This window comes from Lasioglossum baleicum, chromosome 1 (assembly GCF_051020765.1).
Source record: "Lasioglossum baleicum chromosome 1, iyLasBale1, whole genome shotgun sequence".
NCBI lineage: Eukaryota > Metazoa > Arthropoda > Insecta > Hymenoptera > Halictidae > Lasioglossum > Lasioglossum baleicum.
In genome coordinates, this window is record NC_134929.1 from 8,652,363 (window position 1) to 8,676,823 (window position 24,461).

The 24,461-nt window shown below is 39.7% G+C and overlaps 1 protein-coding gene and 1 long non-coding RNA gene across 5 annotated transcripts in view; both read right to left on the minus strand.

Annotated features, from left to right (window-relative positions):
- Positions 1–1,396: 1,396 nt before the first annotated feature.
- Rho-6 (serine protease rhomboid 6) overlaps positions 1,397–24,461 on the minus strand; it is a 233,046-nt gene continuing 209,981 nt past the window's right edge. For 3 of the 4 annotated variants that reach the window (XM_076431072.1, XM_076431087.1, XM_076431081.1), the window contains 3 exons: positions 9,049–9,219; positions 7,991–8,146; positions 1,397–6,417 (listed from right to left, as the gene is read on the minus strand). In XM_076431072.1, the coding sequence (XP_076287187.1) occupies positions 6,097–6,417; positions 7,991–8,146; positions 9,049–9,219 (648 nt within the window). In that variant the 3' untranslated portion in view covers positions 1,397–6,096. The remainder of the gene's footprint in view (positions 6,418–7,990; positions 8,147–9,048; positions 9,220–24,461) is intronic. The other variant, XM_076431063.1, reaches the window with a different exon arrangement.
- On the minus strand, positions 10,934–24,460 carry LOC143212388 (uncharacterized). The gene is made up of 2 exons (XR_013009686.1): positions 11,886–24,460; positions 10,934–10,977 (listed from the first exon to the last, which is right to left on the minus strand). It is a non-coding gene; the product is annotated as an uncharacterized LOC143212388 (long non-coding RNA).

The following is a 24,461-nucleotide window of genomic DNA, read 5'->3' on the forward strand; positions in this document are numbered from 1 at the left end:
GTTAATATTTTTTGCGTGGTTGCAAAGTACAGCCCTAAAAAAATAGTCTTCTGATGCGAAAGCGTCGCGTCGTCCCGAGCCAACTTTTAAGCTTTGGTCAACGCCCTTTTGATGTCGCGAAGGGTTCAAGCCTTCGCTTTAAAAGAAATATCTCCCCGAGAGGAAAGTCTCCTGTAAAACCGGGACCGATTTTATCAGAAAGTTTCTCTCTATTAGAATTTTTTGATTCTGTAGCGAGTGCAGCGAGTGGCTTGAAAAAAAGAACGTTACTCCCTCCTCTCTCTAGCCGGGAGGAAATATCTTCCCTTAAAATCATGGCCGCCGGCGCGTTTTCCACTGCGAGCTTTTTTCCATTAGAATTGTTTGGTCCATTAAAAAAATTGAATGCACGGTGTCAAACAAAAATATTTCCCGCCGACAGAGAATCTCTTTTATGAATTTTTGATTTTGCGAATAGAGAGAGAGAGCTCTCTCTTCATTCTTGAATTCAAACGATTAATTTCTCGCTTCTCTCGAGAATTTCATTTCACGGGAATTCGCGGAGACTCCTAACACACGATTCGGCTCTACGATATTCCGCTATCGAATATTTTCTACATACAATTATAAACATATTCCTTTTCTTGGCAGCATCGGCAATGCTCCCAGGAAATCATCGCAATTCCACGAATATTCGCCGGTTGTCCGAGTCTCTTGGATTCCCCTCCCCTCCTACCGCTCGATGCAAATCTGCTCGCTCAATTCCAACAATTCCCAGCCAGGAATATCGAAATATATTTCAGTAATTTATCCGTTCATAAGCATTCACCTCCGATTCCCGTCGATACTACTCGCGTCCCGTGATCCTCCGTTTTGATTCCTACGGTTCCAAGACCCGCGAAAGGAATCCAAGGGAAACCGATTCCCGGCCAATGATTTCCAACCCCCAACAAGCATTAAATTCTACCTGGAGAAAGGGACCAGTTCGCTTATTTCAATTATCCTGTATTTTTATTTTGATCGGAGATGTTGCACAATAAGTGTCATCGACAAGGGAATTCTCTACTTCCACTAGCGCCAGAATTTTTAACATGATTCTCTCCGTACAAAGAAAATTGTCTTCACAGATTAACATTGGTTATTATTGATAGATTGCGGATTTTAGGCGTTTATGACGAAAATTAATCGATCAATGTAAGAGAGTACAAAAACACAATATTCATTATACACACTTTAAACCAGAATAACTTTTTTATGAATGGACCAAACGACTTCAATTTCTCTATGATGCTAGAAGAATTAGTGTAGTAAATGACGTCTAAAAAATATTTTGAGAAAATGCATTTGTTCGGAATTGCGAAAAGAAATAGTAAAAATTGATTTTCACTATTTTTCTTCGCAATTCCGACCAAATGCATTTTATCAAAATATTTTTTAGACGTCATTTACTACACTAATTCTTCTAGCATCACAGAGAAATTGAAGTCGTTTGGTCCATTCATAAAAAAGTTATTCTGGCTTAAAGTGTGTTGAATCAGTAATGCTCGTTAGTGTAACTCGGTAAAATTTTTAAGGAAACAATCAAATGACTACGAAGTTCCTGTATTTTTCAATTGATACAATTTTTCATAAAAACCCGCAGTTTAATCGTTAATGTATAAACTGTAGTCTGCTAGAATCAGACTAGCAGGCTCAGAAAATAATTTTCTTCATCTAAAAAAATTTTCGTGTGCAGATTAACAACAGATAAAAAGATCTGGTGAACAGACCCTTATTATTAAAGCATAGATTTGAATCTGCGATCAACAATAAAACAAGAAATATAATGAAGATTCGATCAATGTTTTAGTCGAAAGGAATAAACGTTTAAGTAGCTTGTGCTTCTTAAAAGGTAGTTTATGAGCTGGTATAAACAATTAGATCAATTATTGTGCAACTGTCGGACTTTTGACTCGACTATCCATCGGTAGTGTCCGGGGTGAAACTTACCGGCTGATAGAAAATTAATCGTTAGCTTATAGTCAAAGTTGCGGAGTCTTAAATATGAAATTGTGTGGGGTGCTTATACCGAACCTGTACCATTTATTAACTGAAAAAGCGAGAAGTGTGTTAAAATTACGATAACAATTCCAGAATCTATGAACACGTTCTTGGTTCGAGTCTGAAAAAAAGACGAATTAAAAAGGTGTGAAGAAATTCACGATATAAATCTCAGGATATTGAACACATCGAGTACGAGATTGAACTTCGAACACACATCGTACGAAATTTCTGGCAGTTTCAATCAGAAAAAAGTAAGTACTGGTTTCGAGTGACGTTGTCGAGAGAATGTTCGAAAGCAGGATCAAATAAGTACACTAAATTGACGAGATGTTAAATGCAATTCTGATCTCTCATTTGTTAGAGATTCTCTTCTTATAAAATTATCTTTGCTCGCGTAGAAGCAAGAAACAACTGCTTGGAAGCTCAAAAAGTACTGTAAAAGTACTGTAAATTAAAGAATTTAATCTCGAGTTAGTAGGCTGGCTTTCATAAACTGGGAATCCGCTATGAATTCCACAGAAAGTATTCCAGTCTTTCCTTTGCCACTGTTCAGTCGAATTTCTTCAATTCATGAAATTATCACAGATTTGACAAAAAATTGAAATATTTTTGTGTGAACAGCCCTAAAAGTCCTTGGAAAATTGATTTACCTCTTTCTGCAATTCTACAATTTAACCCTTTGCAGTCGGAGATATTTTAACTTGAAAATTAAATATTTCTTTCGACCTAGAATAATCCCATTGTACATGATTTTTAATTTTATGGATATGAAATTGATATAATACCTCATACAATACTTAAATGTGTACTAATTGATTAGTAGATAACTAGTAGACATAGAAATTAATTTTTTCTCTTAATACATATGTTCAATAGGTCGAAAATATTATAAAAGTACTTTGAAACTTGTCTAATGTTTTCAACCTCGTACAACAATTTTTAGTGATGACTTTGAGTTACCCCTGACTGCTAAGGGTTAATTTTTTCGTCTGTGAATTAATCTTCAACAAGAAAACCAACCAAATCTCTTTTATAAATGCGGAAGAGTCGCAAAACTCATTCAATTTAACATTCGTCGCAGGAATCTGTTTTCGAACTATGCTTCGACGCCGAATGCTTGTAAATAGTAAATTGAACACAGTACGATTTCTCGGGTGTAAAATCGAGATCGGATCGCGGTGCGATTTCGATCTCACGATCCACTGGGTTTGATCCGGCTTCGCTGGAATTTTGGGAAGGATTCGACGTTCTTGGGGGGCTTACATACCTTACTCTACTCTTAACCGTAGTTTAATATCGAAGAATGACTCGAAACACCCTTATTGATTAACATCTCTAGGGCTGTGCGCGGATTGCTGGCGGAAAATCGAACGAACCATTTCACAAATGCTTCTCCCTACAATAATCAACGATCCACTAATCAACAAACCATCAAACAAGCCACTACAACCCTGAACCCAAGTTTAACGTAAGTCAATCTAAAAAAAAACAGTGGTCTCAAGTACTGAAAACTAGATTGCTTAACAAATGTTTTCATTTATTGTTGCTAACTAAATCTCGACTGCAGATCTTGCAAAATTTGTTTACATTGTAGAAAAATGGTGAAAACTGTGTTGCTACTCTCAAGAGGATCATTCCATGCCAAATCGATCACTCTTCGCAGGCACCATCATCGATTATGTTCTAAATGAAATATGTTGTAGTCCGTGTGAAATTAGGGGGGTTTAAGTCATCATTTTCCCGGTTTCGAAATTTTTTACAAATGGCAGGCCTTCAAAGTTTTCAATTTTTGCCCATTTTGGCGAAAACAGGCTTCGCTTATGAATTTTTATCTCGGGAACTGTTTTATAAAGTTGATTTTCGAGGTTGAAAAAATTATTTCGTAATAGCCCAATACTTTCCGAATAAAACAAAAAAAAATGAAGCTCCATCGGACAAACAGTTCCGGAGATAAAAATTCATAAGTGAGGGCTGTTTTCGCCAAAATGGGCAGAAATTGAAAAATTTGACGGCCTGCCATTTCAAAAAAAATTCGAAACCGGCTAAATGATGACTTAAACCCATCCTAATTTCGCATGGACTGCAATATATTTCATTTAGAACAAAATCAACCCAAGATCTTTTCGATCTTCCGATTTTCTTAAATCGAATCATATATTTCTAAATTCAAGAGACTGACTTGAATAACGAGGTGACCTTCACGCCACTTCTAAGCGTCCACCAACAAACAAGCAAATAACCTTACAAGACCCTTAGCTACGATCAAGCATGAAAGAATAATTAAACAAAAAACTGTGTTGCTATTTTCAAGATCTTTTCAAAACGTCTTGTCAAAACCCGCAGTCTAATAATTACTAACCCTGTAAGTACCCTTCTTATAAACATCCGCACCGAGTCGTCTCCCAGCGAACAATCTATTCAACAAACTTTAAAATTTCAAACGAACAATTTTGCGAACGAAAGACCACGAGCACCACCGTTCCCAGCAAGCCCCGCGCAGCCATAAACAACGATCTACCAAATACTTTATAAATCAACGTCGTCTCCAACTCGATTGTACACTGATCACCATTTACAGTCTTCGACAGTCTCCTTTCGCGAGTGCTCGCCAACAGAAACGCAGACTCTCGAGTTCCAGTTCCTATCACACGATTCGACAGCCTCGGGAACCCGCCAGGAGTCTGACAATGGCACAAAAATTTGGTTCCAGCTTTCCTCGCGGCGTCTCCGTTACAAGATCGAATACGTCGATCCTCGCGGAAGCGTGTTAGCCTTAAATACTCGATTACACACCGACCGTTCCTGGTTAAGCGAATTTATAGTTAGAGGCTCGTCCATTTGTTCGCGGAATCGGCGATTCGTCAGCCGTCCACGGAAAAAGCGTTCCTCGGCAGCGCAACAACCCCCTAATCTCGCAATTAGAGGAGAGCGTCGTAAATTTTCCCCTGGAAGATGGCCCCGAACCCGGTTTTAAGAGTCCAGCCCCGACAGACTCGGAGCTCTTTCGCCCAGGGAGCATTGAAAGAGGTTTTTCAATCCTCCCCTGTCGATACACCTCGATCGAACCAGGTTTCGGTCTTCTTTCTCGCGGCAAGTTCTCCCGATCCTCGCCCATCCGTCATCCTATTATCCCTTTCCACGTTCCTTGTCGGCTGATCTTCGGCAGCGTGAAGTTTCAACGATCAAAAACGACGGCGGCGGCGCCGTTTGGCGATACACCTACAGTTTTGATCAGGCAGTAATTCGATTACGGCTAGCACACTTTCATTGGCTAGCAGAGTGCGGTCTGCTGGATTTTGATTGTTACAGAACCACTGTGTCGGACAGGTAGCCGGTGTAGACGATCCACCGGCTCCTTGGTCAACCGAGTGTTTAGACTCGACGGGTTTTGATTGTGAACCGCGGGTTCACTGGTAGACAATCCTCGGCTCGTTGACCGTCCAAGTGCCCGGAGCTTCCCGATAGCTACTTCTCTGTCCACTTTGCTTCCTCCGAGCTGTAATCGATGCAGATAACCCTCAGAATTCCCTCGATATCACCCGCGCACCTTTTCTTCTTCTTCTTCTTCCTCTAAATTTCTATAGGCTCGTTCTAGAGTGCGTCACTAGCTCCAAGTCCGATTCCTAACTGAACACATTCACAATCCACCGACCGTGGCTTTTCCCGAACCGCGTCTCAGGTTAACAATCACAACGAACATCATCGAACCACTTCACTTCGGCACTCCGTCGAACCGGAAGTCCTCGAGATGCCTCCGAGTCCCCTAAATTTCCTCTAGTGCGCTTCGAGACCCCGCCTACGCCACTCACGAGCCCCTCAGACCCTTCGCCACGATATATTCGTATCACTCGATTCCCACTGGTCCGGGTTAGCTCTCAGACAGTCTCTCTCACTCGTCCCTAACTATCCTGGTGGACGTTTCTCTCGTTCAGCGATCCCGGCAGCCGTCGTCGCGAAATGTTCCCGTGTCGAGAAACCATGGCGGACCTACTCGAAAACGCTCTCCGCGGCTTCCCTGATCTTGACGATCAGGAACGACCGTCTGCAGAGCTTGACGAGCAGCTCTATCCTCTGTCAGGATGGCTTCCTGAGCTGGGGCAGCGCGATCAGATAGATGTTGCCCAGGATGGCACCGACTACGAGCAGCATCACGCTGATGGCAGACAATAGACGCACGAACCTGACGAATCTCCGACCCCTGGCGTCCTTCTTGCTCTGATTCGGGAACACCGCCAAGCCCAGCAGAGGACCTGCCAGAGCACCTGCCACGTGGGCTGCCCAACCAACTCTGCCACAACCCAGAAGAGCCGGGATTGGCAGCGACGCCACGTCCGCGCTGGCTAACAGCAACACGGCGCCTAGTCGCCAGCCGGCGTACCGCAACTCACCGTGACACTGCGACAAATTAAGCGATTGTGATCGATTAACTGGCTGATCCCATGGCGCAGGGCATCCCTTACGCATTACTTCCCTGCAGAATTTTTGTCTACCTTCAATAACCATCGAGTTATCATCAACACCACCTATAGAACAAAGCCAAACAACTTCGCTGTGACGTCATCGCTAAGAGGCGCGACATTCACGATTTACTCGTAATAGTAAGATTCACTAAAATAATATGCATATTTATAAGCAGGTAACTTCATTTAGTTTGTAATACCATAAAAAAAAATAATATATATTCAATCTCCTTTCTAACTATTACAAAAAATAATACAAATTATCTGCTTTTTAATAAAATTATGATATACATATATCCAATATAATTGTCACGCAAAAAGTACACAGGAAATTGTAAACCTATATTTCTACTATACGAAACAATGTTAACGCAGGCAAGGAGGTCTTTTCAAGATAAATTTTAACATAACATTTTAACATAAAATAGAATATGAAATAATGAAACACGAACACGTAGAACATAAAATTTTGTTTTCACAGAACCTTGTTCGAACGTTTACTTGGTTTTTCGCTTACAGTAGTTAATTTCCTGTTTCTCTTTTTAACAGTTTTCTTTGTGTGAACATATGCAGCTATAAATATTAGCTATATGCCTAATATTTTTGATTGAACTCGGATGAAGCATAAAATTCTGCGTAAGAAAGTGTTGACCTTTATAGATCATAGATCTAATAGTTAACGAGATATGATCGATATAATTTCCCATATGTATAATAGCTATTACCTGGAAGATAGTAGTTGCTGGAACCGATACCCTCAATGTGAATAAGTACATATGGAAAATTATTTCGATAATATCTCGTAAAAGTTATTCGTTTTCAAATGGTGTACGAATACTTTGTACACCCACTGTATCTTGCATTCTGACATAATTCTTAGATATTATGATAAAATGCGATTTTTTTTCGGAGGTTCTCAGGTTTTCGGAGCATACGGAAACATTAGCATCGGTATTGATTATACACAAGCAGCGCAAGGAAGCTAATGAAGTCTGAATTTCATTTTTGTTCCGGCAAACTTCCGAGCAAATGAATAAAACTGCCGCGGGCGTCTGTTGTTTGCGAAATCGAATTCGCGCCGAGCAACAATCGCGGAAACAAGAAGCAATCGAAGCCGAAAGTTCGGCAAAGCGGCGCGGAACGTAACTCCGGAACGCGAGACGGCAAGAACCAGCCGTGAGAGGAAAGCTGATTCGGGATGCGGCCGTGATCTTTGTTAATCCTCTCCGAAGAAGAACTTTTCCAGTGTTTCGCAACTATCACTTCGTCAACTGGCAAACAATTTCGCCTCTTAGCCAGTCGTTTCATGGGGGTAGCATTCGATGTATTTTTTATTATTGCTCGTTTAATGAAATTCAACCAGGGAAAGGGGAGCGAAGACGGAAACTTTGTCGGGGCTGTTTCACCCAGTTTTTCCGGCTCTACGCCTCTGGCCGCCCTTCGCGAATAGTCGCCGGAAGTTTCGACCCTCTGCCTTCGATAGATCGACCAAGTTTCCTCGAACTTACCAAGTAAAGATGCGCGAGATGGCTGGTAAGCAGCGCGTAAACACCTGCCGAAGAGCCCACCAGGAACAAACTCGGCTGCAAAAGGGATGCACCCAGGGCTCCGCAAACACCACCCCCCAGGTAGATCGTTGCTACCCCTATCCAGCCTTGCTCCACCTACAGTCAAGAAAATTTTCACCGTTTAACGCTTACAATGTGATTTAATTTATTATTTTTCTTGGATTATATTCTTCATTGTCAACGACAACTTTATTTATAACAACTTGATCGTCACTCATTGACGGAGTAAACAGAATTCACCCTTTGCACTTGGAGCCATTTTAACTCGAAAATTAAACATTTCTTCTGACCGAGAATAATTCCATTAATTGTATATGATTTATTCATTTTATGGATTTTAAAAATGTTTGAAAACAGGATATTGTAAGGGAGACACTTGGGGCTGTAACGTCATTTTTTTCAAATTTTTAAAAAGTTCCCAACTATGAAAGCATTGCATTTTCAAATGAGAATATTTTTAGTAGAAACTTTATCTTACTTTTACAAGGGGTTGTTATTCGACTGAAATAAAACAATTGATTTCGATCAGCGGATGGATTTATAAAAATACTTATAATTCGTAATAATTAGGTCAACCTAAAAATTGAAAGACGTGTCAAAACAAATGACAGACGTCATGAAACATTGACTTTGATTGATGGCTTCGCAATTTTGCGTTAAATATTCACTTGCCACTATTATTAAAGGACAGAGGTAGTAATATTTTGATCCCTCTGAATAGGACCACCCTTAACTAGTTGCTGACAGTCGAGAGGGTAGTTAGGAAGTTAGTGCTCGGCGTCCGAGGGTTAAAAACCACCCCACCGTTCACAGTCTAATATCCGAAGCGGTTTCCAGCCGATTCAACCCTTTCGGGGTATGAAATCGATCGAGCTAACGGCTAGGAAAGATTCAACGTAGTCGGTGACGAGCGGAAAAAGGGGGAAGGGAGGTTTGCTAGCAGTGGTGGTAGTGTGGTGGTGGCGGTGGTCCGCGGCCAATTAGTCTGATTAACTCACCTCGAGCGGGGTGGCCAGGACCAGTTGGATGACCACGTTGAGTGCAAGGTGAAGCGCGTTCGAGTGCAGGAGCATGTACGAGGCGAACCTCCACCCTTGGATCCTCTGTCGTGGATCGTAGACCAGCCACCTGCGCAAGGTCGCTTCATCCCCCAGGCAGTGAACGGCTATCTGTCGTGATCGAGAATGCGTTTCAATCGGGCTACTAAATCGCGATAACGAGCAGGCAGGGTATAATGGTCGCGGGCAACAGAAACAATTCAAAGCGCGTTCGCCACAGGTGCATCCTAGCCTTCCTGCAGCTCTAGGGCGAATTGAAAACCTTCGTACAAAGGAACGACTATCTCTTTTCAGTAAAAAAGGTTTACATATTTTATTTATTGCGGATTACTCGGTGCAACGATCGAACAATTTTTATAACTGGACGAACCTGGCTTTTGCACCAACGCACAGTGGTCTAGAAGTCGGTTCTAGTGCGAATTAATTATTGTGCGAGGAAAAAAATGACATTTTGTGTAAAAATTACTTTTAAATACTTGAGTAAAGTAAATAAAACATAATTTACAATACCGACTACTTGTTTATTAATCTAATACTACATTCATTAAAATTTTTTAATGGCCTTCCAACTCTTGCGGGTTCAAGTTCGTGAACGCCAATCTCATTAAAGGGAAACACTATGGTCGATTCTAACCAAGTCTTATTTTTTAACAGAAATCTATTATATCTTTATAATTATTGCCTATTTTCCAACGTTTCTCAATACTTTTGATAAAGTTCTCTAAGATCCCTTCAATATTGTGTCCACCCACATTCCTTCCGGTAAAAATAGCCTCTAGTGATCCACTAACGCAATCCTTTCGTTTCAAATTCTTCAATTTGAACCATTCTTCGAACAACTCTAACCGGGTGATCGTGGATACGTTTACTAAAATATTAAAATAAAATTGACGATTAACTTCATCAATCGATTGAATCAATCGTCGATTTTTCGATGATTTCTTCTTTTAATCAACGATTGACGATTAACTTCATCAATCGATTGATCCAATCGTCGGTTTTTCGATGATTTCTTAATCGTACACATTAATCAATCAATCATGATTCAAATTTTAACCGATTAATGCCCAACTCTGTCTAGGGGCGACTTAATGAACACTGTTAGATTAAGAGTAGATCGCATTCGATCAAAAATATATATTTCTAACGCTGATGTTTGACAAGTTCAATCGAGCACTGAAATCTGGCCGACAAATAAAATGAGTGAAACAATAATTTCATTTCTCTGTCGACGTTTCATCCGTTACACGGGTCATCAGAGGAATAGTTCGTCGAACAATCGCGCAATAAAAAATCGTCGAGCGGGCAATTAGGAACGAACGATAACCCTTCATCGATCGAAATATCGCAGAATATCAGACAATCCCTTCTCGTCGAACGCGCAATTTGGTCCGCGATTGAACGTCGCTAGCGGGACACGAAAAATCCACGCGCGCGCTATTTGATCGGGGAATGGAATTACCGAATAGACAATTATTTACGCGGCGCGGGATTTTCGACAGTCATTCCCCATTAAAATTCGGTGATCAGAATCGAATCGGGCCCCCGGTATTCGTCACACGATCGGAAGAGCAAAAACATGGACACGCGGACCATCGCGCGCGTGTTATTCGTCGAATAATTAATTCTATCCCGGAGTCCGGCCGATGGAATGGTAATTAATCACGACCGCGTATTTAAACGTCGAATAAACCCGCGCGACACCATTGTTGGCCTTGAAACGAGCCCACCGGATCGTTAATATGAATGACGACGACCGCAGTGAGAAAAGACGCGTGCGATTCGTTCGTTCGCGTGAGAAACATTTTCTCTTTGCGACGTAATATTCAAAGTATTCCAAAAAATAATAATAGTTATTTATTAATGTACCTGTTCCGTCGTACCGGAATAGAATTCGTAGGTTTCCTTCGGATTCGATTTATGATGCGAACGTGCCTAAATATCCTCCTCAAGGATTAAACAACTAGGGTCATTCGGCGACCAGTCAAGGCATCTGTTTAACGTTCAGTTTTTTCTACACCCTCGAAATTACACGGTGTCATAAATTTTGTCCCTCCGAAGGACCGTCCGCGACCGTTACGCAGGGTCTCGAATTACCTGGAACCGTCGTGTCGTCGACCGAGTAAGATCTCGCCCCACTCCTCCTTCCTAGGGCCTCATTCTGAGCTACGGGAAGGAGGTCCTAGGAGTCAAAGTGTGTACTGATTGGGAAATGCAACTTTCTGCAGGAACCAATCAGTGCATCTTATTTCATATTCGAGAATCCAACGAGCATCGCGCCAGGACTGGAAGACGAAATCGCTCAGTTGAGTTTTACGCTCTAACGCCGTGACATTCTCCAGTCCTCGGGTAGACAAGTACAACGCACGAGCCGTTGTCTTGTCAATCGTTTATAATATGTGCAAAGTTAGCATCACGGTAGTTCGTCGTCCAGTGATCAGGACATCCGACAAACCGGGATCGCGTCGGTCGAAATCCCTCGCGAACCGGATCAAATCAATCGAGATCCCTCGCGTGCGTTCAATTACAAACGCGAATCCTCATATTATCATCTGCGCGCGTATAAGGCAGGGCCTGCTAGATCAGCCTTACTGACGAGTCCACTAGCAGGTCCGGGACGAAACGCTTCCATTAACGTATTCATGCGATATCAAGTCAAGCGAATCAATTATTGTCTTTTGCGATCATTCTATCATTTGAACTAGCTGCCCAAGATTAACTTGGCGGGCAGTGATCCGGAACAGTCGCGAACCCACAGTTCCGCGGCTAAACAGTACCTATATGTTCATGGACTTTCAATCTATCAAACGAATAATTAAGCTTTTGGGGACGAGTGTTGAAATATTGATTACATCGGGATTGTACATACATTAACACTAAACCTACCAATGTCGGTCAAATGACCGGTTTCAGAATTTTTATTTTACAATTACTGAAATTATATAGATGCTTTCATGAGAATCGATTTAATGGATTTCTTTATTCAAGTGTATATTATAAAATGGTACAAAATGTAAATAGATTCGATCTCGTTATTTTTAGAGGACAACACATACTAGCCACTTTTAATGACCGGTAGGTTTAGCGTTAATAGGCAGCGGATCTTTATGCAAAATTAAAATTTTCTACCTGAACTGTAACAATCTGAAGTGAAACAGAAATTTCATTTCTTTCTCTTAGCCCCTTTCCGTTACATTTTCTTTATAGTCACACTGATAAAAACGCCTTTATACCTAAAAATGTCGTCGAAGAGTTAATGCTTAAATTTAATTACAAACGGACCAAATTTTATTTCATTTAAAAAGAAAGGCGTGACATTCATATTTGCTAGACTGTTTAAAATGTTCGTCACGAGTGTGTCTCGCTAAAACACGGCAAGGGGTTAATATGTATAGTAGACTGAAAACAATGTAATAGTATTTTTAAATTCGTCCAATATCTTTACTGTTTTAAATTACAGCTACAAATTTTTGTCATGAATGCGTAAAATCCGCTGTCTAAATATTAAGTAAAGCGTCGAACAGAGTTGTGCTAATTCAATTACATTGTAATTCAATTACTAAGTATTTTAATCAGATGTGTAATTGAAATACAATATAATTTAAATACAATGTATAATTGAAATACAATATAATTGAAATGCAATGAATCTGAATTATAAATTACAATATAATTGAATTATATTTTATAATTGTACTCCATTGCAATTACGAATTACATTGTAATTTAATTGAATGAAGATCTGAATTATAAATTACAATATAACTGAATTACAATGTAATTCAATTACCTTGTAATTATAATTCTGGAGTAATTCAATTGTAATTCTGCCCAACTCTGGCGTCGAACAAACAGATTTTAGCACTTTTAAAGACTTTTAACCCTTAGCACTCGAATGGTGACTGTGAGGCGCCACTAAAAATTGCTGTACCATTATTCAAAATATTGTTTACATTATTAAATATGTCGGTATCTAATCAATTACTAAACACTTAGGTATTGTATGAGGTATTATACCAATTTCATATCTTGAATGGAAATAATCTAGGTCGGAAGAAATGTTTCATTGTCGAGTTAAAACAGCTCCGAGTGCGAAGGGTTAACTTTTAATAGCACTTTGAAATTACTTTACTTATAAATAGACTGCGGATCTTTATGCAAAATAAAAAATGTCTGCATCGATTGCAAGACAGAGGAGCGAAATAAAAATTTATTTCTTCTTTTAACTATCTGGTTAAGCTGAAACCAATACACTGATGTCTTTAAATCTTTTTAATATGTCCACTGTTTTAAATTGTGTTTATCCATTTTTGCCATAAATGCATAAATACCGCTTTGTCGTTCGCAGTTCAAAATCGACGTCGGAACGTTTCCCAAGCGCGATTCTAATCGACCAATCGCGTGGAACGGTTGCAATCGCTGGGAACCGTTCGGAAGAAACACAGCAAGTATTATCGGTTACATTAATTCTTGACCTGCCCCGTTACACGGTGAAATTATCGGGATCGATATTCACGAAGTCTGATCGGGCCAATTAAACCGGAAGCACCAGCCACGGTTAGTTGGCAGAGCGAGTATCGAATTTTCCCGGCGTAATTGATCGATGATAAAATCCTGTTACAGATATCAAATTTTCGCCGTGGATCGAGTTAAATTGTTCATCGCGAGTTCCGTAATTGAAAGTGGAGACTTGCGGCCCCCGCTAATGCGTTCTCGACTCCTCTAGTGGTTTTTAAAAGGTTTTAGATGGCGGCCGAAGGGAATGTTACACGCGCGATCCTCTTCTCTTGCGTTTCCACGCATCCAGGCAAATTTTTTAACGATGCGTCGTAAGATACGAGTAAATAGTTGATAAAAATACACCTGGCTCTTTTGTTACGAGGCAATATTTTTTACCCACTCCGCATTTATACGAGTTCCTTTCGCGTATCTTGTTCGCTGCTTCACGATTGTTTTAACACGTTTTATTCACATGAACGAATTCGTTGCAATAGAGTGTCTTGATAAATAAAATGTCGCTTTAAAAATATAATGCAGGCTGAGTCACGAAGCTTCGTAACAAATATTTGTTTCTGAATCTAAAGAGATGTAAAAAGCTGCTAGTGGACACCATTTTGAGCATCGATTCAATTAGGGTAAATGATATTTTGTTAATATTTCTTTTCTTTAGATGAAGAAGAAATACTTTTTATAACTGATGGGTGTAAAAGATTTGTAAGTTTACCTACAAAAAAACTGGAGGTGACCTTGATAACTCTTGGAAAGAGGGTTGACACTTTATTACATTACATTACAAGGGTTGAAACTTTATTATTACATTAGCTAAAAGAATGTCCGATCGAACCGCTAGCAACAGAGTAATCTGTGCTGTGATCACCCTTCGGGATTCACCCTGTTTACATTTTTTGAAGTGAAACTTCTTTGCTGAGGGGGCTACAATTTTCTAGCGTTACGGAAGTGACGAAATTTCGCGAATAACCTCGAATAGTTTGACAAGTAACATTTTCATAATTAATTTACTAACTTTAAAGACTTCATTGGTGAACTTTTAAGATTGTAGAATGTAAAATGAAGCCTTGGCTACATTCACATTTCAATTTTATGCAGGTTCGATGCTTAAATTGTTAGTTATTAACAAATTTTCGAGAAGTGGTATGGGAAATGCTATGAACTATGTCTCTTTCTTTCCCATATGTTCTCCTTCTTTGCGTCGCAAATTTTGATCGTTCATTATTTTTTTCTATGATTTTCTATGATCCTATCATTGAAACAATTGGCTTGTGATAGCTAAAAAAGGATATAAATGTTTTTGATTCAATTCTGTCTAAATGTCTTGCAAATACTGTACCGAGAGTTGTTCGTGATCTTGTTGTCGCTTCATTAGGATTATTTACCATTTCCAATCTTAATTTACTTCTAAACATTGCTAGACTGCAAGAAGTTTCACTTCTGCCGCCCGTGGTTTTCCACGCGTATGTTCTTCAGTTCTATACGATTTAAGAAACAGCGTGGACCCGCAGTTTTTCTTAGATCAAGACTTTACTGTACAATGATTTTGCTACTTGGAACAAGTTTAGAAATTATTTTCCGAATTCTAATAAATCGTAGCGTAGGGTTTGAGCGTCCGATATTTCTAACGTGACCAAGAATTACGAATCACGGTCACACGGTTACAGTTACAGCGATTAGAACGTCTTTGAAAAAGAAAATGTATATTTTTTGTATGGCTACATATATTTTAATGCCTAAATATTGCTTACAAACCAATCAAATTTTAAATACACTTTGTTGAAAACCTGCATCACGAGTCCGGCTCGTCAAAGTATGGCAAAAGGGGTTAAGAACGATGATTATAGCGCGTGTAGACAGCTCTATGCGGGAACGGGAGTGGCATGATGGGGGTGGGTGGCCAGAAACCATGCGAATTCCCGTATCTTTCGGAGCAATCTTTTTCTGATACCCTCTTTTTACGATGGCCGCGATGTTCGCGCCCCCGGCCGCCGACATTTTCCCCGGTAAATCATCCGTCGGCTACGGGCACTTTTGGGCCGCGGGGGCGGCTTCTCGTGGCTATCCATTTTTACGTCACGGCTTTTACGACCATAGCGAGGTTTCAGTCTCGCCCGTGCTTAATGCGCTTTTATGTTTGCCATCTTGGAAAACGTCGGTACCCTCGAAAATTCAGGCCACCGCCGGCAATAAAGAATTTTCATATTGCACTCGCGCGGTTCACTCCCCCGTCCCACACCTAAAACCCCCTTTCCCGCCCCTCTGAACTCACCCTCGACCGCTTTTGTTTCACTCGTCCCCTTTCACATCGTACCGCGAACAGAAGCACTGGCCTGATTCTTCCTCCCATTGATCTTTGATTTATTCGCGCGATCGATCACCCGTGACTATCCTGATATTTAGATCGCACCTGTATCCTCCCCCCATCCCACCCACAATCGTAATCAATCATATTTTGGCAAGAGTTTCACGTGTTAACGCGCGGACGGCAGCTAGTGTCCGGATCAGTCCCTTGATTAACTGCTCGCTCCTTATTTTACTTTAGCATTTTATTAGCTCTTAGGTGAACTACACTCGGTAAAATAAGTCTCCGCGTACACCCTTTAAAACAGAATAACCTTTTTATAATTATAACAAATGACCTGGTGTACTGTAGCATTGGTTTACTGTAAGATGTGCAAAAAATATTTTCTAAAAATTAAAATTTATAAGGTTGCGTTCAAAAATATAAAAATGGCACTTTTTAAAACTTTTTTATTTGGCACTTCTGAGATTTTTACACAAAATAGGGTTAGCATTATAGCAATATTTTAGAATTTTTTGGTAGGTGTCAACCTAGGGGAAGATAGTTAAAAAAATTGCCAAACAATTAATTAATTATTTTCAACTATAAATAATTAGCAGAAAATTCTGAAAAAAATCTGAAATATAGAGTGTATGTATATCTTTTGTTTGCCGTTTATTCCATGTCGATGTCTTTTCTCGTTTTAGAGCAAATTGCATTTAAGTGCGGGGGAATTTACCTCAATATCACCCCTATCGGTAGGGGTAGACATTTGAAATTTTACTCAATGTGTTTTTAGACATAAAATGATGTTTCAAGACAGGAATCAGGAAAATCGGAGCATGCTTATCCGGCTATTATAGTAATTTATCAAATTTATAGTAATAATTATTTAATATTTCCACAACATTTTTTTTTATGTTTTACTACGTTTTCCCGAAAAAGAAATTTCCATGCCTCCCTATCTTTTTTTTTCATCTTTTATTACAAAAACAAAACTGAAACCTACTAATTAATTTTTTATTACAAAAATTTTGGCGCCTCCCAGATTGGAAACTGTTGCGCGAAATGATAGAACCTATGAAGTTAAATGTATCTGTTGATTAATTTGTTCAGTAACGTACACACGGTTTGGTAATATTGTAATAATGTTGACAAGATGGAAAACGATTAATGTACTCGGTAAAGGATCGATTAATTTTTGTAACATTTTCCTGTACACAGTTGTCGTTTTGCGAAATGTAAAGAAACAATGCTGTTTTAATTTCGAGTTCTCACGTAATTCCCAGAGCAACCGGAAATAAATTTTTATTGTGTTCCACCATCATCCCTCAATCGAACGCCTGACGGGGCGGATATCAAAACATCGACGAGGCATCAATTTTTTCCAGCCGGATGACGATTGTCGTCAAGGCAAATAATTGTCAGCGGGGGACAGCTGTCGTTATCGAACGACCTTTTTTTCGCAGCGGCAGCCGCGGCTTCATCGAACACGCGTATTCGAGGATTCTTCTCCGTCGACAACCTAAGTAGAATAAGCTTTCTCTCTGTGATCAGACGCTTCATTTTATTAGACGCGCGCGTGGCCTAATAATTATATTACATTAAATCTCATTAATGACAAAATTGCATTTATGTAGATTTCGTGCGAGTTTTGTTTAAATATGTCCTTCAGTAAAGAAGTTCACTAAAAAAATTTCTCAGAAAAACATATTTATAGTTTTAATATTTCTGAAAGAACAAATCTGGAATCAGTCATTTTGACCCATTCGGTATACTTCTAATGTTAAAATTGCAGAACCCAGAATTTCTTGCTGAAAGGATTGCTTGGAGATGACCTTCGCAATGCTATCCCTAGGGACTTTTTAATCCGGGGGGGGGGTGGTGGTGAAATTGTTTCGATTAAATGAGATAAGATGCACGACGCTGAGCGATGATTACCAAGGGATGGAAGGATCGAGGTTCCAACGGCTATACACGGATGCGAGTTCCGTGCTCTCAGGCGTATCTCGACGTTTCATTAGCCCTGGGAACGTTCATTGTCGTTTTACTATCCCCGTTACATTTTCCCGCAATTTTAAGTTCACCCATTCGAGATTGGACGCATTCTTCGCTGCTGCGGCCGGCCCGTAACGATCGCCGGAAACTTCAAAGCAATTATGATCTTTCGGGGGTAGTGACCCGGCGGGTAGTTCGCGATCCCGTGAGATCAAACGTCGCTGATTTCGAGGTCCTATTCTTCTAATCGCAAGAAGGACCACTCTTAACTATCACAGGATGATCGAATTCATCCTGGAAATCGTTTGTCCGATACTCAACTTCCGATCGATGGTTGTCGGGAGAAAAATTTATACTCTCTGTAGTTTTCGGATTGAATTGTTGCCCTTTTAGTGCTCTGTATTTATGCTGTGTTATGTGTATGCTATATAAACCTTATATTGTTTAAAGCAATAAATAAATAATAATTGTATCAAAGTGTTAGAGGACAAGAGGACGCAAAAACCCATTTTTTAGATGTATGAAAAGGTTCAACATCTGTTTCCTTTAAAGTGGATATTAATAAAAAATATAATTAATCCTTTTGTTAACTATGTTAATAGCTGCCCATCAGCCACGAATTTTCTAACGTTTAAAGAACAAAAAGATGGCTCATGTCAAAGAAAGAGTTATGCTTTTAGTAGAAAAGATCCACCCTCTTTTTGTACAACTAAAAATATGGTGAATCAGATTAAAACAAAGGCTCCGGTAACAGACGCGTAATCTCATTAGGAACCCGCATGCGAAATTCGAAGTTAATTAGTTGAGGGTAGAGCGCGAGTTTCCATTTAAAGAGGAAAAGTAGTTTTCGGAAAAAGAACGCGTTTAACGTTTCGAGTCGGATAGTTAGCTAGCTGGATTCTTCCATTTAAAATGTAATAACTCTCTTAATTCGTCATATATCGAAACTCCCTTTACAACATTGATAAAGTCGACCTATAAAATACCTTTAAAAAAATGACTTCATTTTGACGTAACTCTTGAAATAATTATCAAACCGCTTTGTAAAGACTACTGACAAACTGAATTTTAATTGAAGATTGATCGGTAATGTTCAATATTTAAACCAATGCTTCCACGTGTACTGTCTTTACAGAAAATGTGAATATGTCTAAACAATATCTAAATTTTTTAAATTATCAAAAATTGTTTCACATTCGTCCAAATCACTCCGCAATCTTCTTTCCTGAAATTTAATTTTTTCGGGGTCCACCGCGAATCTGATTAGCCGCGAAATATTAATTACAATTCATATTCATTTCCGCAGTTGCCCGCTACAATATGAATTTTCTAATTTGTTCCGCGTAGATGAAGCCATTAAACTTTCAGTAGCATATCCGAATAGTCGCATACTCGAGTTAGTATCGAAAAGCCAACTCTCTGTATAATATTTCGGTTTCAATTACCCTAACCCCGGAGCTGATAAATTGTCGACTTTGTGGAATTATGGTATACCAGAGGGAAAACTACTTTCTCATGGAATCAAGGGAAACACGTTTTCCGGACAGGGTCCTGCGAGTTTTCCATTTTCATTGTTCACGATCGACGAGAGACGGGAGAAGCTAATCGTCGATTGTACGCCGGTCGTTCAGTTTCGTGCGATGAAACGAACGATAATGCTTCCGGGTGGTGAGCGAGAGAAGAGAGGAAGAGAGGGGGTAGGGTTAATGAAACGCTGAGATAGCGGAAACGGCGATATCCGGTTACGCGGTCCCTCTCGCCGAAAAGTCGAGCTCTCGTCCGCGTAATAATCGGCCCGAGGTTCTTCCGTAATATCGCGAGAGATAGGATAACGAACGTGATAAATCAAAAGTAGAGAAGCGGCACCGTAAATATGGCTCGTTAGAGGGCTCGCTAATAAATCACCGGAAAGTTTCCTGCCGCCTGCGAGAATCGGCTCTGATTGCTCGCGTTTTTAGCCGGGCCGGGTTTCGCAGCAAAGTTCGAAATGAATCGGACGTTCGGCTGAACTCTCTCGTCCGGAACTCGAAAAATTTCATACCGTTGTGGATCGTGTGTACGATCTTCTTGTGGGATTCCATTAAACAAAATTTATTTTTATATAGATCCAAAAAATATCCAACCGTATTTTCCTTTCTCGAAAATGATAATTTAACCCGGCGTTAGTTAGATGGGGTCTCACAGAACCCAGAGATTTTAGATTGATTGTAACATTGTAAAGATGTTTCATTAGCTAAGTATTTTTGAATAGTAAAAATTTAATTTCGTGGATCTCTGATAAATTGCAAGCCTCTTAAGGTAGAAAAAGGTATTTATTTCTATAATACAATATATTATTTCGGTGGGTTAATAATAAATATAGTACAATAAGCCTGGACTCTTTAAGAGTAGTGGAAAATCTAAGTGAACGCAATGTTACTATGTTTGTAAGGCAATACGAGTTATGTACTTTCTTCTAAATGAACAACAGTTCACAAGGATTGAAAATAGGTTTTTTAAAAATGTGTATAAAATCTTGCAGAGATGCAGTAAGGAGCATAACTGTTTCCACACACTTTAAATTAGAATAACTTTTTTATGAATGGACCAAACGTCTTCAATTTCTCTGTAAGGCTAGAAGAATTAGTATAGTAAATGACGTCTGATAAATAAGTTGAAAAAGTGCATTTGATCGGAACTGTGATAAACAATAGTAAAAATTAATTTTTACAACTTTTTTCGCTGGGCCAATAACGAAAATTTAAAAGATGTGTTGTGTAAACCTGTATGAATTTTATGTATACGTTCTGAAAATTACATTGAAATTGGTTAATTGGTTTACGAATTATAAACGATCAAAAGTTGTAAACATTGCAATATTTCATGATTTTCGGCCCTTTTACCACTTTCGATCGTTTATAATTTGTAAACCAATTGATTCAATGAAGTTTTCAGAACGTATATAATTCATACGAGTTCACAAAACACATATTTTAAGCTTTTGTTATTGGCCCAGCTAAAAAACTTGTAAAAATCAATTTTGACGCTTGTTTATCACAATTCCGACCAAGTGCATTTTTTCAATTTATTAGTGTACAAATAAGTTCGGTGCCTTTACATATATTCAATCGTGATTGCGTTTGAAATTAAAATTTTCTCCCTCCGCTTTGGTGTTTTAAAGCGTCAACCTTACCCTACTAAACGCACTACATAAATTTACGCTAATTGGTTAAAAACCATGCTTATATTAAAATGCACTGAAAAGGAGAAAATAATTTTTTTAGACACTAGTGACTATAAATAAAAGCGTGGAGCGCCCACGAAGATTACTTCAATATATTACTTCAATATAATTCAAAAAATTATTTTCTCCTTTTTAGTGCATTTTAATATAAGCGTGGTTTTTAAAAAGTTTTTTTAATATATTTTTTGCATTTGAGTCAAAGAAAAATGCTGCTGAGAATACGAAAATAATTTGTTCCGCGTTAGGTGAAAATGCTGTAACCTATGAAACATGCAAAAAGTGGTTCCAAAGGTTTGGTAGTGGAAATTTTAACCTCAGTGATGGAGAACGCAGTGGAATGCCGGAAAAAGCGCAGGGCAAGGAATTACAGCAATTATTGAATGAAAATCCTTCTCGTTTGTGTATTCCTTTTTTTTTTATAAATAAAGATCAAAAGCATGCTCAAAAGGCACCGAACTGATTTGTGCCCCTAATATTTATTAGACTTCATTTCGTCGGCTGAATGTAATAACTAGGTAACTTACAATTCCTTAGTTTAGAGAAATTGATGAAACAGTATTTTAAGGTTTTAAGATTATGGTAGGGAGAGACACCGTTATATTAAACATAATGCCAATATCTGGTTATATTTCTTTATTTTAAGTGGAACAATACATGAAAAAACATCTTTTTGGATTAAAAAAAAATTTTTTTAAAGTCGATTTGCCCATTTATAAGGGTGGGTTTATAGTGGAGCAGCGAGGTGAGCGCTGCGGTGAAAAGAAAGAAAAACAAAGAAAATACACATGTACTTTTTCATTAGTATGTGTCGAAATGTTGTCACGAATTTTGGTTTCTTTTCACCGCGCCGCTATCATCGATGCTCGCAGCTCCACTATAAATCCACCCTAACATAAATAGAAATCTGTATTTATTTTTTATCTACTTTGAACACTGCTCACTAGATGTCGTAGATTACTTTGATAGGTTACCAAGTTTTTATATTAAATTCTACTTGATTTCTTCTTTAATACGAAGTAGATAACTTAAAATGTCCAACTTTCAAGTTACCTAGTTATTACATTTAGCCGGCGATTTACTATACTAATTCTTCTAGTCTTACGGAGAAATTGAAATCGTTTGGTCCAATCATAAAAAAACTCTGATTTAAAGTGTGTTTGAAACAGTTATGCTCGTTACTGTACGTTTGGCACCGCAAACGGTGTTTTTCGGAAACGGCTTTGGGAAAATAGCTGCCAAGTGCTTCCAGCGTGAGGTGTTTATATTAACGCTGAGAAAAAAGCGCAATCTCTCGATTGGATGGCGGGAATTGTGGTAAAATTACTCGAAGGGAATAGTCTCGGGACCGATTAACAATTTCGGTCGAGTCAGTCCTTCGCGAGCCAACCAGAATTTGATATCGCGGTGACGGTAACGATCCTTCGTTTCCCTCTCTGGGTCTCCGGCGTCGTTCTAACGCCGCGGCGCGGCGGGGGTGGGGCTTTCACCCCCGGTTGAATCTCGTCGTTTCATTAACTCCTCGCCGGTGTTAACTTCTGTTTTATTGCGCGAGACCGCGGGAAAGAAGGGTGCATTTAACTTCGTGGCTTTAACTTCGCGGGTTTCTATCCGACACGCTCGTCGACTCCTCCTCCCCCTCGCCCCCGAAGCACCGGAAACGCTCGAATAACCTCCGCCGGAATTATTATCGAGCTGCCTGGAGGATCTACAAGCCCCGAGGCCCTGGGATGTCTCGATCCTTCTTCTCCCTTCCGTCCCTCCTGGTCCCACCCCCGGGAACCCCCCACCGGTTCCTCTTTCTTCTGTTTTCTTATCGTTTCTTCCTTTTCTGCGTGTTTTATTCGCCGGCTCTCGGTCCTCGAGGAGCACGAGTTTCTCGAAATACCGGCACGATGTTCGCTCCGTGAACTCGTGCGTATAATCGAGAGAGAGATCCCATCGACCTCTCCACCCCCGCAATAGCGACGTATTAGCTCGGCTAATGGGAAATCTTTTGGGCTCTTTGCTCCGGACCCTCTTGTCTTCGACTGGTATGCACACCGATCGGTGAAAAGCACTGTTTTATGGGACGGCACTCGATGACTCTCCACCACGTCGGCGAGCAAAGAGCGCTCCACAGTTTCATTGACCGTGAGCAGAGCTGGATTGAATAAACACAAACCGAGCCGAACAAAGACGGATCAATAGGATGTAGTAACCGCGGATAACTGGCAATCTTCAGGTGAAAATCGATGCGCTTGAGACCATAGTTCGAGTTCAATTGAGTTAACTTTTCACTTAGGGGAACAAAGATTTTCAAATGATGAAACTTTAAATTCTAGCGCGAGGAATCCAAGAACTAACGCAGCTCTAGCGGATCCGCTTACTACATCATAAGCTCCTATGTCTGGAAATCAATATGGCAGCGTTCTAACTTGTCAAACGCGCTCGGAATTGAGCAACTTTGCTCGTGGTATAACTTTTAAACGAGGGTACTCCGCACATCGGAACTTGAATTTCTCGCACCAGAATTTAAAGTTGCAGCAATTTTTTCGTCGAATTGTTCAATACACGAAATAAACTTGGCCGCTACTTTTTAAACCAATGGCCATAAATGGTGTTAGGTAGCGGCCAACTTTGAATAATTTAGCCCTCCACGTAACTCTTTGAAAATTAAACAGCGTTCTTTAAAACTAATTTTTACAAACGCTTTTTTCAGTATTGCAAGAGGTATTTCTAAGCTAACGAACTTGACCGTATTTTGTTTGATCTCTCAACTTTTTAAGGCCATAGGAACTTGGCTCCTGTTTACAGGATGTTTTTGTTGGTTAAAATAATACCAAACACGATATAATTTCAACTGTATTTAGTGGTTTAATAGACGATGAAAGTTTCGGACGCAAGGTAGGACAGCGTATGGGAAAGAAAGAGACGCGGAGAGTCGCAGTCGCTTCGGCCGCGCGCTGTCTTTCTTTACACGCACTGTCCTCTACGTTCGGCTCGGTCTTTGAAGCTCAAAAAAATAGTGTCCATCTACGAACTTTGCAAACGAACCTCCCAGAGGCTTTTGCGACTATAGAGGATTTACTGTATTACATTCCGAGAAGCCGAATACTTATGTTTTCAGCCTAATTGAGTACGAAGATACTCTTCGCAAGAGTACTGTTCCTCCTCCGAAACAGAGTAAGTCTCATTTGAAACATTTTTTGCAACGATTTTCGGAAAGAATTGCTTGCGACACTTTAAATGGGACACCCTGTACATTGAATGTGATCCCGTCTGTGATATCGACGCTAATGAATAATGTTCGCTGTGTGTAAACGGTCATTCCGGTGTCGGTGGTATTTTTTGCTGAATAGG